General features: G+C 33.3%; 1 protein-coding gene across 1 annotated transcript in view; it reads left to right on the forward strand.

Annotated features, from left to right (window-relative positions):
• Window positions 1-18,322, forward strand: part of Adgrl4 (adhesion G protein-coupled receptor L4) — a 92,090-nt gene that overhangs the window by 50,156 nt on the left and 23,612 nt on the right. The window contains exons 4-13 of the mRNA XM_003478805.4: window positions 503-652; window positions 1,144-1,214; window positions 2,110-2,289; window positions 2,391-2,574; window positions 3,626-3,742; window positions 7,649-7,854; window positions 10,869-11,042; window positions 12,274-12,477; window positions 14,461-14,681; window positions 14,803-14,869. Coding sequence (XP_003478853.1) covers window positions 503-652; window positions 1,144-1,214; window positions 2,110-2,289; window positions 2,391-2,574; window positions 3,626-3,742; window positions 7,649-7,854; window positions 10,869-11,042; window positions 12,274-12,477; window positions 14,461-14,681; window positions 14,803-14,869 — 1,574 coding nt within the window. The remainder of the gene's footprint in view (window positions 1-502; window positions 653-1,143; window positions 1,215-2,109; window positions 2,290-2,390; window positions 2,575-3,625; window positions 3,743-7,648; window positions 7,855-10,868; window positions 11,043-12,273; window positions 12,478-14,460; window positions 14,682-14,802; window positions 14,870-18,322) is intronic.

Here is an 18,322-nt window from a genome sequence, read left to right on the forward strand (position 1 = left end):
GGAGTTAATCACATATTCTGCTACATATTAGTCCTGGGTTAATGTACATACAAAAATAAGCTTTGTAATGGAAGTGAGTCATTCTTTCATATTCCAAGTTGCTCTGAACTGAATTGCTGTAATCAATTTATCTTAAGCCCAATTGACAAATAATTTTAAGTATATTTTTAAAATTGGATCTTTATTAAATTAGGGCTGTTTCATCATAAATGATGGAAATTACTTTAATGACTTTGTTGATCGATTATCCTACTTAGAAAACAATTTGAGAGTTTGGTGCGTGAATATTTTGTATACTCTGTCAAAATAGATTGACCAAGTTAGTGTTAAAAACTATGTACCATTTAAAACTATGTTTGCTTTGCCATTTTCCAAATGTTTTTCCTTGCTTTCTTGTGCAGTTCTTTAAGAAGTCACTAATTGTACAAAATCTGGCTACTGAGAAAATAGCCACTTACATGCAGTAAATTTCATACCTTAAATTTTCAACAACTATTTCCAGATATAGATGAGTGCAGTGAATCGTTTGTCTGTGGCGAACACGCAGTCTGTGAAAATGTGAATGGTGGCTATCACTGCTTCTGCAAACTGGGTTATCAGACGTCCACCGGAAAGGCACAGTTCACACCAAGTGATGGTTCTTATTGTCAAGGTAATGTACATTATTAAATTTAATGTATTTTAAAAGATCTACATAAAAGCCTGGGAATATGACTCAGTGGTAGAGCTCTTGCTTTGCATGTACAAGACCCTGGATTCAATCCCAGCATTACAAAAAAAAAAAAAAAAAGACAATATAAAATATTTACTATATAGTTGGGACGCATCAAAAATCTACACTTTTGAGAAATGTGCCAGCATTTTTTATGGCTTATAAAAATTTAAGAAAAAGTCATTTTTTCTTGTTAATGAAAGATGTAAGACAGCATGTTTATGCAATTAGTATTCATTCACCGATCCTTTAAATTACCATAGTCTGTTTTACATTGACTGTAAAACATTACATGGTCTGAAACGGAATTGGAACCTCAAGCATTAAAGGGTGTGATTTCATGTTTAAAAAGGTGAAGAAAGTCACTGGGATCAATGTGATCAGCTTGGGGAAAATGGTTTTTCTAATACTATTTATGTCTTTTTCTACAGAAAGTGTAAACACAAACTGCTATTTAGATAATGCCTGTATCACTGCAAATGTCAACAAAACTTTACAAAAAGTAAGTAGACAAGTTAAATTTCTCTTGTTTTGCCATCCTGGTCTCAGTTAAAATGTTTCCAATGTCATATTCCAAAAAGTGTAACCAGTGGTTAAACTTCATGTACAGATGAAATTACTAACATATAGAGAACTAAATATTGTACTTGCATCATGGATAGAATTAATTTGGAAAATTACAAAGCATTGAAGAAGACTTTTACACATGTACTTGATGTTACTTTTACCTTATTCTAAGTACCTTACCTTAGTGTATTGTATATTTATGTTCAACATAGAAAGTTACTGAATTAAATAGTAAAAATACACTTCAACTACAGACCCATTCCCCCTTTCTAAGAAGGCATAGTGGAGTGCAACTAGATTTTTTTACTTCAAAGTGAGTACTTCAAAGAGCCAATAAAGTCAAACATTCATAAAATTATTGTCATGTGATTGCAGTTGTGGATCTCAACACAGGCAATCAACTGTCAGCTAAAATAAGTTTCTATTCGCTCACATAGTAAAGAATTTTCTTTGGTTGATTAAAATATAATGCAAATTACTATGTTACAATTTATTATTTAGAATATCAATATCTATAAGTGCTAAGGAGTTTAAATGTTAAGGTGACCTCATTGGCTAAAATATAATTCTATATTGGAGAATGGAAAGTTATTTTCAACCAATTCTTTGTATGAAAATCATCCATTCAAATATGATCAGAGTCTTTGCTGATATAACCTCTGTGCTTCCTAAGTTATTTCCCAATCTCTTGCAATAAATTCTCCTCTCAGAGCTGTATGTTATGGCTTCAGTCACCAACATCAGAATAAATTTAACAGATAAACTTTATTCTTACAAAGCTACAACAGAACTCTGAATTGCTTCCATTTTCTGTATTTCTTTTTGCTCAGCTTGGAACCATACGAGAACCTGTGACTTTCCTACAGGAAATCTATAGAAATTCTGTGACTGATATTTCACTGATGGATATAATCACATATGTAGAAATATTATCTAAATCATCCCCGTTATTAGGTTATATGAATAACACTATTTCAGACAAGGACACCCTGTCTAATTCAACTCTTACTGTGAGTATGTTTAACTTAGATATATTGATCTTTTAACTTTTCCTGTATTCATGATGAGTAGGGGATTCCAGTATTTTTAAATGTCATGCTTTTTAAAATAGGAATTTGTGAAAACCATGAATAATTTTATTCAAAAGGATACATTTAAAATTTGGGACAAATTATCTTCAAGTCACAGGAAAACCCATCTTACAAAACTGATGCATACTGCTGAGCAAGTTACCTTAAGGATTTCTCAGAACTTCCAAAAGATCACTCAGTTTGACACAAATTCATCGGATGTAGGTAAGCCCAAAGGTCAATTTCAAAGCAATAGTGTTTTCCAAACATTTTCAAGAAATAATGGGGTGAGTTTTTAATAGTGCTGAGGAAATCAGTAGTACTTCTGTCAGTGTAGAAATGAATGACAGCTCATATTACAAAAGCAATATGAGTAATATACTCTACTAGTAAAAAGGGTTAGTGACTATATATAACTGTTACATCTTTCTGACCATGGTTATCTTTGCTAATTCTTGATTAGTATTTAAATACATTTGATGTCTTGCTAGGAACTGCCTTGACCAATGATAGTTCCAGTACATTTTCTGGATATGGTATATTTAAATTTCTCTTTAGAAATCTTTTGCCTTTTGATAAGATGAAGCAACAAATATAGTAAATCAGAAAGTTTCCTGCTTCGTGCAATTTCACACTTAAAAATTTTCAGAACCTTGGATCAAATTGAAGATAACTATAAAGTCGTTCTGAGGAAACAAGATACGCAGTCTGAAATAATTGTTATGTATATCTTTATTACATTTCTGGGTCATAGCCTGCTACCAGGTAATAGATGTACAAAAACTGTTATCTCATCAAGATTCATCACTTGTCAAAATTAAGTCTGTAAGTATTGTGATTTAAAATAAGATGCTCTGTATTTCTATGCTGTTGATGTATGAAACAGTGGAATGTATTGGTAAAAAAATTATCATTCAAAATTTAATTGAATTACTCTTTAGATAAGTTAAATTATAGATAACATACTCTAAGACATTACAGATACTTGTTTTAATTCAGTAATTTAGTACACCTACCCTTGAGTACGTACATATTTTATCTTTTACTTGAGTCAACAGAGAATAAACCATGAGAACTCTACAGATATGAAAATTGTCAGATTTTTAATATATAAATTATACTGTCCAAACATGTTCAGAGTATGTTCATTTTATTTACTATCAGTAAGATTTTGAAGTACAAAAATGATGGGTGAAATTGTCTCTAAACAAATAAAAATGGTGATTATGTATATTAACTAATTTAGAGAACTGATGATTTTTATGGTTTTCTTCAGCTCTCAAAGTTTTCTTTTTTGATTCATACCCTGTGAAACATGTTCATCCCCAATTGAATATGGATGGAGATTGTATAAAAGTGTTTCCAAAGAGAAAAGCTGCCTACAACTCAGAAGGTAGGATATTAACAATCTTGCATACAGTATATCAGTGAACTTGCAATAAATACTTATTAACTTGATTATATCATAGGTATTAATATCATTTATGATTTGCTATAAAGTATATGATGTTTATAAACATAATATCAAATATGTGTATTTGAGATTTTCATTCTAATAAAATAACTCAAGAGAATTTTAGCTGACAATATCTGACTGCTGCTTCTTCATCGTGGATTTAAATTTGTGATTTTGTGAAAAAGAAAAATATAAAGAATATTTTATAGATAATAAAACTAAGATGCAGAGTTAATGGATTTGTCTCTGCACTTGCAATTAACTAGTACAATGCAAAATAGTAGAGGAGAAAGCTGACAGAAAAATCAACCAGGCAAGCTTTCCCTGTCATTTAGCTAGAGTCAAGAAAATAGCTATTATTTTAATTTAACTGTTTATCTGTTCTCTTAGAGAAATGCACTTAGAAATATCTCTGGGGTTCATAGAATTTTTGTTGTAGTTTTCTCATATAGGCAAATGTATGTATTACCTAGGAAAAACATGATTTAGAATATTTTATCAAAGAATATGTGGCTTGTCATAAACAAAATGAAAAAATATACAACATACATATATCGTCTCATGTAGAGATACTATTCTGTTAAAAGATAACTTTAAAATTAAAAAAACACAGTGTACATTCATTCTCAGAAGATTGTCATTTTGTTTTGTTTTCATTAGACTGCTATGGAATTTTTTCCTCATTCGTCAATGTTGTCTTCTCCATTTTTCCTATTGTATTCTATGTAAAACTAAAAAACATAAGATTATAAGACAAGGGGAAAACAACAGTCATAGTACCACTGAATCTCTTCTTGTTACCACTATACCATATTCTAATTTACCAAAAGCACATACAGTATTTAGAAACAAAGTCAAAGAAAACATTAAACTGTTGAAATTTCAAGTTTAAATTCAATAATGTTTAAAGTTGGGAAAAAGATGTTCAAAATACCTGTTGTGACAGATGATGAAAATTTAATATCTCAAAGCTATGCTGTCTGATTGTATGGTAGCTTTGTTATATTTAAAGATAACACGTATGCAGTGACATTTGAAAGAGAGTAATATGAGCTCTCAATATAGCAGAAGGACAAGATGTATTTTCCTCAAGGTTGGATCTTCAAAACATAGGGACGAATCTAACAAATTGATCATTTCTTCTCAATGAGACCAACATGTGGTTTCATTTATTGACAGAATTCATTTAATAAGACACATGCATTATTTAAAATACATATAATACAGTACTTTAGTAGAAATATGGGGAGGTCCATGGGGCTCTGACTGGATTCTTAATTTGTTTTATATATACTGACCTCTAGAAGAGTAGGGTGACAATAGAGAAGTTCCACATCTTTGTTTGTAAGTTACATTTGAAATTGAAATAATATTTACATGAAAAATTGAGCACCTTAAAACCCAATTGAGAGAAAAACTAAAAATAGAATTTCCATTTGACTAGTGGTACTCCTTCTGGATATATTCCTAAAAATTATTACAGTGATGCGTGCACACTATGTATAACTGCACAACTCATATTAGGTTATCTTTGAAATGTTTTATATTCCCACCAAGTAAATGAATTACTAAGTAAAATGTGGTGTATTTATACAATATTCAATCATACAGCGAGATTAGAGTCACTTCTAGGAAAATGGATGCACCTTGAGACCCTAACACTAAATTGATGTAAATCTGTCATGTGAAGCTAAGTTTCACATGATTTCTCCTACATAAGAAACCCAAAATATAAATAATCTGAAGAACAAAATAAGAGACAAGCATTAGGAAACAGAGAAGTAGATTCTATGGCGATAGGAGGGGAATTTGAGAAGTAGGGAAGATAAGGAAGTAAAACTATTTAAAATATAGTATGTATACATTTCAGTTCTTCAGTCAATGTGTCTATTATGTGATGCAAACATACACTAACAAAAACAAAATCAAAACAATTTTTAGGTTTTCTGAAAAGAAGTAACAAAAAAACAGTTCAGGAACAATGATTGTCTAAGCATTCACTGCTTAGCCCGTTTTGGGACAAGCGATCTTGAGATTTGTCATGAGGAAAATCTCAATTTCTGCCACTCTCAAAGTTTTCCAATAGTCAGGGTGAAACTCATGAATGGACCACAGTATAAAAGTGTTAATATCATTCACACCAAACAAAATAGATAAACCTATGGAAAAATGGTGAATGAGGAACCTTTAAAAAATATATGTATTAATTCTCATGTCTACAGAACTGTAACACAATTCTTTACACTACATAAATGCTTGAATGTAAGTCCTAGTCATTTAAAAGTTAAAATTGTTCTTAGATTAAAATGAGGTGATATTATCAGATTAGAAACATCATAGGGCAAATAAACTAACATAAATATTGGAAAGAGAAAGATCAGGAAGCATGGAGGGTGATTTAGTAACACATATTTCCTATTCTGTTCATATAATTTCACTTTTTAGAATCTTATTAGTAATGAACCTCTAGGGTTTTATAGAAAGGACAGATGTGTGAAGAGAGCTCAAGGCTACATTAGGCTGCAGTTAATGAGAAATCATGGGACTTTGAAGAGGTTGGAAATGTTGAGAATGAAGAAATACATGAACAGTATTCATAATGACAATCTAAAGGGACTTTGGAGCAGTCTTTGTGGAGTCCCTTGTGCTTCCCCCAAAATTAAGGTTAAGTAAATATCTCTCTTTAGATAGGACAATAATTAGTAGAGATTTAAAACCCAACTTTTTGTTCCTTCATTTGATTTTGGGCACACTCGTACTGTAATCACTGAGAAGTCACTATCATTACCTACGATAACCAAATCAGATTTCAGATCCTACTTGAGGTCCTGGTCCATCTGTAGCAAAGTCTGTGATGATTAGCATGTTTCATAGTCATAATTTCACTAACCCAACCATTTTATGTTAATGTCCATATCTCTGGCATGTTTCTTCAGCTACCATGTCAGACTCAATGTTCTATGTTGTGTGTCTGGGCTAGGCAAGGCTCTTAACATCTGTGGTGTCTTATAAAGTTCTGGAACATGAATAGTGATATAGTTTGGGAGCACCTGTTGCACAAAAATCATATCCAAGGAATACTTTTAGAGTTATTTGCAGGTTTTTAATAGTAGTCCTTTGTCTTCTGACGATATTATCAATATATGTACCTATAACACTACGTTATTGGGTTACATGCTAAAACTTTGCATCAGGGAACCAGATTATGGCTGTCTCCCAAGACAATACATTTGCTCCTTTGACACCACATCATTATATGTTATCAATATTGAGTAAGAGCCACTGCAATAAGTATAAGGCTGAACCCAGTGGCACCTAACATCTCAGTCAGTTCTAAACTTCCTTAATGCCATAAGCCTCTGATAATTCTCTCCTGGTATCTTGCCAATTCATGTGATCACATTTGGAATTACTAACTTAATGTTTTGTCTTCCACATGAATATAATTAACTCTCTGAATCACTGTCAAGATTTGGATGTAATTTATCTGGGACACCTCAGACGTAAGAGATCGCTACTGTTCATGACTAGTTTTAGATTCCTAGACATCAGACCATTTAACTCTCAATACGGTTTGACAGTGTACACCTGGGATTATTGTGACCCACACCTCATTATCTGAGGATGTCTATGAGGTCTTTAAATTTATATCTGTTCAGTTTTTTTATGTTTTTCATTTATTTTTTGTTCGTTTTTGTTTTTGTATTGTACCAGGAATCTAACGTAGGACTTTGTGCTTGCCAGACAAGCACTATATCTGTTCAGTTTTTATGTTTATTTCAAGATCTTAAATACTTTTTTGTTTTATGAGAATTTCACTAAGTGCACTGATTTTATTGGTAGGCAATGTTGCAGTTGCATTTTTATATTACAAGAATATTGGCTCCTTGCTTTCATCATCTGACAACTTCTTATTGGATCCTCAAATTTCTGACAATTCAGAAGAGCAGGAAAGGGTCATCTCTTCAGTGATTTCTGTCTCCATTAACTCAAATCCACCCACACTGTATGAACTTGAAAAAATAACATTTACATTAAGTCACATGAAGGTAAGTTGTACTTTTGGTGTTTGGGGTTAAGGTTGTGAGACATTCATAGAAGTGGACATTTTTAATGTGGTATATTAATTACATGTGAGTTTTAGAATTTAAAAGCACAGACTTAAAAATTATTGGAGTAAAGTTGTTTCAATAAATATTTCTATGAATTATCTGTATTTCCGGTGCTTTTTGAAATTTCTGATCAATATTAAAGAGCTTACATATTTGATTCTCTGAAATTGGTCTATACATTAGTTTTAAGTATACCATAATTTTTTAAATTTCCATATATTTTAGGAATGAATTATATTTTAAAAACGTATCCCATCCAAAGAGATACATGTGAATTATGTAATTAAGGAGATTTTTAGTTAATATATGTCACTAAATAACATTTGCAGGAAGTTGGGTAGTGACTAAAATAAAACCACAGAAGATTTTATAGTATTTAGTAAAGGCCATTTACTCTTATTTTTATTCTAAATTATTTTTCAAATTTAAGTGTAAAAAGCCTTCTATGATGGTGCATGCTTATAGTCCCAGTGTTTGGGGGGCAGGAAGATTGCCGTGAGTCTCAGGCCAGCCTGGTGTAGAAAGTAAGTTCAAGTCCAACCTGCACTACGTATATAAACTCTTCTCAAAGAGACAGAAAAAAAATTAAGTTTAACTAAAGCTATATAACAAAAACTATAGTTAGAACTCACCAAATATCTAGTTATTTTGTTACAAACAAATGTAGAAAGACAAAATTATTATTTGCCATTATTTTAAATTAGTATTTTCTTGGACTTTTGGCAATATTTCAGTTACAGTACCTGATCAGAATACCTCAGAAGCTCCATGAGAGAACCCTGAACCTGACCAGTTACATATATTTGTACATTTACTGTGATGGAGAGGATTTTTCTAAGCAGTAACAACATATGAGTTTACACAAAATACCAGTATGTCAGTGTTACATGAAGGCATCTAATGTAGAACCTAAATGTGTAAAATCTGGTAAGCCCTATGTGGAGAGAATAAGTGTAAATTAACTTAGATTGGATTATGAGACTGAATTATTTCCCCATAGGTTTGTCTATTTTAGTTTGTTTAGATTTCAGAATTTTTGACAATGCTACAAGTCTCTCCAACGCTGAATACATGATTGTCCATCAGCTAACCTGTGGTCTCAGAGACATCCTTGCAAAGCTTCTCCATGCTGCATCCTGTCTGGTTCCCCCTGACCTGTCACATGGCTCTCACCCTTGGTATAATGCCACCTCTCTCCTAGGTCAGACTCCATGTTTCCTCCAGCCAGTTGCTTTATCTTTCTAAGTTTATTTATATAGCTTGGTAGCCTGGTCTCCAAGAGCTGTTTGAGCAGATAAACAGCTTTGTATAGAATTACACATTATAAATTTTCTGTCTCAGAGTTTTCTAGACCTAATATGTCTTCTAACTTCTAAGCTTAACCTGGAAAAAGCGAAATCAATTAACATTTTAATCAAAATGTACAGTCTCTTGCATAAAGTCTCTCTCTGTCTCTCTCTCTGTCTCTCTCTCTGTCTCTCTCTCTGTCTCTCTCTCTCTCTCTCTCTCTCTCTCTCTCTCTCTCTCTCAAACTTTTTGTATCTAAACTATTCTTAGTATCCCAAAAATATAGTGTGAAAATGCATAGATCTCAGCTCTGGGGAATTTTCTATTATTGTTTCTTTGGTAATTTCTCTTTTTATAGGATCTCCGTTCTCTTTCTCTTTTCTATGCTTCCTATTATTTTCCAGCCCTTTTAGCCAAGCAACTAATTTATAAAATTTTTCATTCTCATTTTTTTTTGCTTATTTTTCCCTTATCTGTAATTTTTACTGGCACTCATTGATTTTTAATGTTTCATCTCTCTGAGACACTGTGTTTACTGTAAATTCTCTTCGCTGCGTCCTGCAGAGACTTGACTTCCTTTCCGTGGTCTAGTTTGCCTTGGTTGCCTTTCTTTCCTCTGACCGTGTGCTCCTGGCATCTGGTGGTTCATGGACACACACTCATGTTGGCTGATGGCACCCAGGGAGCCAGTTAGATTGTGGCAGAGAGCTGCTTCCCTAGACACTTTTCACTAGGCAGGTTCCTAACCGTGGTACTGACATAATTACAAGGTCAGTGACTAAAATCATTCATTTGAGCCAACCAATTATCTTTTCATACTTTAGGCTTGTAGCCTGGCTGTAAGGAAACCAGAAAAATGGTATGGAGGTCAGTGTATGAACAGACTGTCCCTTAACATCTTGTTTTCTGAACAACCCCACACTTCCCGCTGACTCTCCTTCCCCAGTTCTCGAGTGCTTCTGGTTTCTCTGGGATTGGACTTTTCCAACCTTTTTTGGGGGAAATTTGATCAAGTGTTTCAATTTTTTTCATACAGTTCAACCTTTTGAAACACTTCTGGCTTGTAACTGGCTTCTAGATTCTTCTAGAAAGTACCTGCTCAGTTTCACTGCAGAGCTTTCTATTTGCTGTTTCAACTGTCTGGAACTGTCTCCTCCCAAGTCAGCAAGGCTTCTCCTCACTTCACTGAAATATCTCCTAGGAAAAGTCTCCTTGAACCAACTTCCACTTCATTTTTCTCCTTACCAGTTCATATTTTTTGTTTAATTATATTTTCATCTCCAATTAAGATGTAAGGTCAACAGGGCAAGTGCCTTTTTCCATTTTGTTCAATGTTGTGTTTTCACAACATGGATAAATGGAAAATATTCAGTAAATCATACATATTTATTGCAAAAAGATATATGTTATTGTGTAATATTCTGTTCCAAATGACTTACACACATGGTCTCGTTTAATTGTGACATGGGATAGAAAATGTAGTATTGTTACAATATAAATTTCAATTCTACCACATAGCAACATCCTTTACTGATTATAATTTGTTTTAACTTTTAAGCACTGTTTTAATCATATGTGTGGTATTTTAGATATGAGTAAAGAAATAAAGTGCTGTATGTATAACTTTTTCTCTTTTTTCCATCAGTAAAATGTTTCTTTTTCAGATCACAGGGAAGGATAAGACTCAGTGTGTTTTTTGGAACTACTCATCTGATACCATGAATGGTACCTGGTCCCCAGAGGGTTGTGAAGTAACAGATTCAAATGAAACCCACACCACATGCTGCTGTAATCACCTGACACATTTTGCAATTTTGATGTCTTCTGGCTCCTCAATTGTAAGACAGTTTTTTACTTCATACATAGAAATCAATCTATGTTTATTTTTCCGTTTTTCCTATGTCATTCAAAAGAGTAAAGAATTTTCTTATTTTCCTTGGGTGTGAATAGCATATTTAATATAATTTCAATATTATACTTCTTTACATTTTATCTCTATCTTTTAGGACATATCTAGTATGGATTTAGGTTATTTCTAATTTATGATTTATGTAGTCATACTATCCATCAGATTACATGTGAAATGAAATCTTTATTCATTGTCTCTTATTTTTAAACACTGCTTTCAATAGTCATTTACAAATTTTATTATAAGGACCATTACCTTTTGTTATTGAAAGTTCATTTTTACCAGTGGCAAAGTTCCACAACCTATGTGATATCTGATCAATAAATTTTAGCATATTTACAACTAATATATTTTTCAAATTGCAGAAGCATATAAAATTTTCAAATATGGAATATATGTACTATGCATAACTTCATAATCCGTATCTTACTTCAGTAATATCTTGTTTATATTATATAATTATATAATCCCTTATTTTATGTCTCTGTCACAGTGCTCACCAGATTGTAAATTTACTTCCATACATACTTACAATCCATTATTAAGTTGATAAAATGTCCTAGTAAATCTGCATGAAAGAAAATAAAGATGATTTTTTTCAGGATATTAATCAATCAAAGTAGCCTCTATTCTGAACATGAAAGTAAATGGTGTTCTAGTTAGAAAAAAAGTATTTCCCATTTCAAAATCTGTGAAATACACCATTTTGGTGTTCTACACATTCAACTTTTCTCATACCTTTGTTTAATGTATTTTAGATGAATCACTGCATAAAAATAAGACTTGAACATACTACTGAAAAATGTTTTAATTAATGATTTTCCCATTAGAATAATGAATTACCTTTCCAATATCATGAAGCCAATGGTGATAACCATATACTATTAAACTATATACTAATAAATACTATGCTGAGAGAGGGAAAAAATCCCTAAAGACAGTGCTGCTAAAGTGCTACATGATTTATGTTAGACTTTTCTCAGTATTGAGGATTTTCAAAATTAGAAAAAATTTCTCATCTAAGTGCACATTTGTAGTTTTACCTTTTATGAACATTTTGATGAATGCCTCACCAAAAAAAGAAGTTCATTACACGTTATAGTTCATGTGACAAGTGGCTGAGTTATTCTCTTAACAGCTTTATTATTATTTTCCCTTAGGGTGTTAAAGACTATAATATTCTTACAAGGATCACCCAGCTAGGAATAATTATTTCACTGATTTGTCTTGCCATATGTATTTTTACCTTCTGGTTCTTCAGTGAAATTCAAAGCACCAGGACAACAATTCACAAAAATCTCTGCTGTAGCCTGTTCCTTGCTGAACTTGTTTTTCTCATTGGGATTAATATAAATACTAATAAGGTACGTAGACCCTACTACTCTCTATTTTATTTTCTATTTTTGCACTTTTCTAAACATGCATCTTGGAAAAGTAAGTTGGAACCAACATACAATAGAATTTTTCTTAAGCTATCTTTTCAAAGTTTGATAACACTAACAGATATAATCAACCCACTTCTGAGTCTGTTAACCCAAAATTTCTCTTTATGATGAATTAATGGAGTAAATTAAAACTTGGGAAACTTTAAAGAAATGCTTGTTTTGTTTTTAGATGGGCATTACATAAAGATTGCAGAGAGTGGACTGGAAATAAAGTTTAACTTATGATACAGATTGAACAGAAAAGCTGCTAGATTTATAGGATGAAACATGATAAATCATCTTTACCTGATTTTTGCACTTTCTTAAATACTCCATTTCCCATGATTTTTGATCTCGGGCCTTATCGCAAAGTGTCATATTGTGATAATCTCTGTCTTCCTGGAAACAGACACTAAGACGGGGTTAAGCATAGAGTAAGTCTATTAGAAGTACCTGTAAGAGAAAAGGGAATAGAAGGCTAGGAAAGCCAGCAGAAATGATGCAGATCATGTGAGCAGTTCAAGTGAAGGAGAGAGGGAGGAAAAGAAGAATGGATGGAGAGGTTACACACCCCTGCAGCTCTAAGCAAAGCTCAGCACTGCTTTCGAGGAGCCTTCTGGCAAATCCTTGAGCTAGCGTCACCTGGCAGAGGAGTCCTCTTGTCTCTCAAGGAGCAGGGATTTCTCAGTAAGTCGCCTGTGTTCAGTGACTCGCTGGCAGCATCCTGTGAGACCCGAGAACTGCAGTGGGTGACACACAGCAGCAGCCCCTGCCCGCTAATCAGGGCTCTCCTCAGACACACAGATCACAGAAATGTCCTGTCTCAGCCATAGACCTGAAAGGGCCTTGGTATTTCCATTCTTCTCATAAATCCTTAAGGAAATAACAGTCAAGTTTTCCTCTGAAATGCATAACACAAAACATTTCTTTTAAACATGTAACATATGCAGAACTGTAGACAGTAGGATTAGTAATTCCTCTAAATTTTACCTCACACAAAATTCCAGGGCTTATTTTCTCTTTCAATTCCTCCCTTCATCTTTGCTTCAAAAACTATTCTTTCAAGTGTTTATTTTCAATTCTCACTTATTAAACTATTCCTATTTTGAAGCCATCATTCAACTCTTACTTATAGCTCCCCAATTTTAACCGCCAGTGACCTTTCTGGTTCTCAACTATAGCAAGTACTCTCCAGTGTATTTCAATGTGCAATCTGATTCTTGCATTATATTGTTTTAACAAGTGGGATAGGTAAAGTGCCTTATATTGTCTCTCTGATGAAAGTTCTTATTTGTTCTGGAAAGAAAGGGATATATAAGTACTTCTTTTTCTGTTCTTTTCTGTTCTCTAATCTTAGAGTCTAGCTTTAGCCTAACTCTAGTTTTGTTGTGAAGTCATAATGTTTAACTGAACCTATTTCAAATTTGCTTACTAATCTTACCACCTAAAGCAACTCTACAAAGGATATCTAGGTAAAACATATCACTTAGCTATTCTATAAATTCAGTTTTGTCACTTAATCAAGAGATATAATGTTCTTTTGCTTACCACCATTTTACCATTCATTTTCATTCTGTAGTATGAATAAAAGAGAGGCAAAATCGCTTCATAAAGTAATAAACCAAAATCAAATCACATGCAAAAGATACTGTATTTGATATGTGAGTGATATGGTTTATCACATCATGACAAATCTCTGGACAAGGGTAGTAAGGGTGATTCTAGTGCAGGATTGAATAATGCTTAACACTGAAGAACCCCAAATTTTTAAAATCAGAAGTAGTAGTGCATCTTTAAAAACTGACATGACACAAATATTTTAATGTGAGCATACATTTGATAGCATAATTCATGGAAAAGTTGAGATTTTTATTGTGTACAGTTAAGCAAACATCGCTTACAGTTTCTTTCTTTGATTTCTAGCTCTTCTGTTCAATTATCGCTGGACTACTACATTATTTCTTTTTAGCTGCTTTTGCGTGGATGTGCATTGAAGGAATACACCTCTATCTTATTGTTGTGGGAGTCATCTACAACAAGGGATTTTTGCACAAGAATTTTTATGTCTTTGGCTATCTCAGCCCAGCTGTGGTAGTTGGATTCTCAGCGTCATTAGGATACAGATATTATGGCACCACTAAAGTGTAAGTTAAGATGATTTCTTGAGCATTAAATACAATTCTGTATATATTTTGCATATCCTTGAGAATATTGCTGTAAAGTAAATAGAAACTTACTTATGAATTTTATTTATTTACTTTCTAGGTGTTGGCTTAGCACAGAAAACAACTTTATTTGGAGTTTTATAGGACCAGCATGTCTAATCATTCTTGTAAGTATATAGAAAATTGTTGTTAAAATTCAAAAGAGCTATGATGAAAGTGTGCTTAAAATTCCCAGAAACCAGGCATTATATTTTTTTAAAAAATAGCTTGGAACACTGCAGTGTGTCATGTGTTAACATTTTACAAAATTGCATTGTGACTGAGAAAAAACAGAGAGCTTCTTAATTCCATGCAATTTAATTTATTTGGATCCTTTTAAAGAGGGATAAATTTTTGCCTAATGTAAAAAAAGCATTCTTCACTCATCAGTAGTGTATCAGCATACTTCAGTATTGAAAGTGTGCTGACCAACTGATAATCTGGTATTTCAGATGTTTATGTTATTTAATCTTTTATCGATGATCAGTCATCTTTGAAGATTAGACTGTCATCTTTACAGTTTTATCATCTTTATGTACCCTGTCATCACAAGGTGATTTTAACCCAAATTGCAACGTCAGAGACAAGAACCCACTATTTCTCATGGGCAGACAAGTCGTAAATATATTGATAGTCCTATTTCAGCAAGGAAGAGGGCCTTTTAATTCTTATTGAAAGTGGTTTCAAACCTACAAATTTGGCAGGTATTATATGTTCCATTCTAAATAAAGACATTTTTATACGTCTCAAGAGCATTTCTAAGTGCTGAAAGTTTTCAGCAGCCATTCTGAATATAATAGTCCATCAATGAATCTGGGAGGTCTGACAAGACTCTAGAATGGAATGAATTGTGAGTGCAGGAATTGTGACAATATTGTGGACAACTTTCTTCCATATATTTTGAACATAAACGAGCCGTCTCTTCTGAATTTGCCTGTTCTGTTTTACTGTATTCTCTTGAGTTTTTGATGGTTGAGAGGGAGCTGCTAAGAGGAGAAAGACTTGAAATGCAGAGCAGAGAATTTTCATCAGGCTTTATTTTTTAATAGCAGGGGTAAAATCAAGTACATTCAAAAACTTACACTTCCTAATCATGGAAAATTGTTTCTAATTCTCATAATTAATCCAGCAATACTTTGTAAAACCACTGGCTAGATTTCAGCTAAAACAATTTGAGCTCATTTATTATAACTCCAGTATTTTCAGCCTCCATGAGAATGCAGACTGAATGGTCTCCCATTTACGCATCTAAACTGGTGGCTCTGCTCAGAGTACTCGAAGAGAAGATGCTCTAAGCATTCTAATTTTACTGATTCCCTCATGAAAGGAGGAATCATCTCTGATACCGTTTTGTGTAAGTAAAAGTTCTGTGGAACAAAGATTCTGAGCTTGGATGAAAAACAAACTAGAGATTGCAATAAAACAGAATATGTGAGCCTGTTTCTCTAAGTAACAAAGAGAAAGTGTTTTATGAAATCCTCTTTGACATGGACTTCTACAAGACACACTTAATTTTGGGTTATTGCACAGTAAGGTACATAGTCTATAGATGGAATTATGTTTAAAAAGTCTTACAAATTTTCTAAATGAACATCATTATACTGTTTTAGTCTGGAATTAATGGATCAACTTATCTTCTGTACAGTTTCAGTGTGATAGTCATTCCCACGTTAAACAAAAGATCAAGTTACTTAAGAAATGGATGAAACATCTCAATTTCACTTTAAAACTAAATACTACTTGTATTTATAATGTGTTTTAAAATGGCAGGAACTCTTTCATTATTGAACCAAAATGAGTTAATTAACTCTACTTTCTCTATACTAATGTTGGCATATTATTATTGTTAGTGTTATTATTGTAAATCTGAAAAACATGATGTTAAAATACAGTTTTCCTCTAGCTCAAACATAAAATCAAAGACACTGAAGACTACTTTTGGCCTGGCACTTACCCCTAGTCTTACAGAGAGGCACTCGGACCAGCTTCAGCTCAGTAAGATGACTGGAGAGTGAGTTTCAAAGAGTGGTGACCCAGTGTTAGGGAGGTGTGCCCTTGGGAGAATACAGTGTTTTCTGTTAGAAGTTTTGCTTTTTCCCTGGCAATGAGAAAGAAAGATAGTGCTGCTCCCCCATCTCCTGAAGACACTGGGGAGCAATATGCCAAAGGGTTTGTAGAAAGAATAATCAGAAACAGTAAGAGGAAAGCTATCATTCTGACTCCAGGTTGCTAGATGACTTTAGAATTTTTGTATCTTTTTGCTACACAGAAGAGCAGAGCATGATGAAGAGAGTTTTATGAGTTTGACTTAAATCTCCTGATTTGAGGCCAAGTATGAACACAGTAGCTAGCACCTGCTTTTGCTTAGAATTTCCTCTAGGCTGCTTGCTTACTAGAATATCCCTCAACAGCAAGGGAGAAAGGAATTATTATACCATGGGCCTAGGAATCAAATGATGGGAAAACACACAAAACCTTAGTTGTTCTATGAGCACAGGAAGGCTAGAGGAGTGAAAACAATACAGAAGCCTTCCCAGGTCTAATGAAGTTATATACAACTAGGAAAATGGGCTAAGAATTATTAATAGGCCAAGGTGGAAATGAAATAATATAAATGCCAAAAGTATGATCTAGAACATCACCTGGAGGTCATTGTGTAAGCCATAAATATCAGCAGTATCAAGGACCAAACTAAACTAAAGTGATGTAGTGAACTTCCTCTCACTGCCAGCAGATGATCAGATCCTTCTGGCCCCCAAGAGCTAAGGAGTAGAGTTGAGGCAATAGAGAGACTGTATCCCAGAACCAACCACGCTGCCCCAAACACATGGACATGGACATAAACACTGGTCCATCAAAGTTCTGTAATGAAAACTGAAGTAAAGACTATATATGGTTTTTATAATATAAAATTATTAGAAGCTGTGCCAAATAGATTTATGTCATTACCTTTAGGGGAAAAAATAAATTTTTCTCTTAAAAAATATTTGCTAAGTAAAGATTACTTTCTAAATTATATTCAGATATTCAAATAGATTACCACTTTCCATTTTGGAAAATCATGGTATGCTTGGTAATATTCTGGTAGTTAAGGATACTAAGCCATGCAATTAGGTTCAACATGGTAACTGGATTCTCTGAAAATGACAACAGTCAAAAGGAAATATAAGAATTGTTCCTGCCTACTATACTATCAAGAAGAAAACAAGTCAAAACAAATGGCAAGAAGCAATATAGTTTAAATATTAAGTGACACTGATGAGATAGGAGAGAGGTCAGCATGGCTTCCCTCATCGTTCAGCCAGGCTGAAGCAGGAGGAGAACCTGTTGATGGATGTAGCAAGAAGCGAAGTTTGCTTTATAGGGTAGGGAATGGGCAGAGAATTCACAGCATGAACTTTAATTTCTGTCAGTCAATTGCTAGAAACTTTGGAGCGAGGAAAAAGGGCACAAGAAAAAATAGCATTGAAAACCTGTCAATGCCAAAAATACTAAAGTACCATCTTTGTTCTATTAATAATGGGTTCCAAGAATTATGTAAAATTACACTCTTTAATCCAGACTGTTAATAGTGACTCATC

The sequence above is a fragment of the Cavia porcellus genome, unplaced genomic scaffold (genome assembly GCF_034190915.1).
Source record: "Cavia porcellus strain 051 isolate PalLab524CR breed Dunkin Hartley unplaced genomic scaffold, mCavPor4.1 scaffold_1, whole genome shotgun sequence".
In the NCBI taxonomy this organism is placed as follows: Eukaryota; Metazoa; Chordata; class Mammalia; order Rodentia; family Caviidae; genus Cavia; species Cavia porcellus.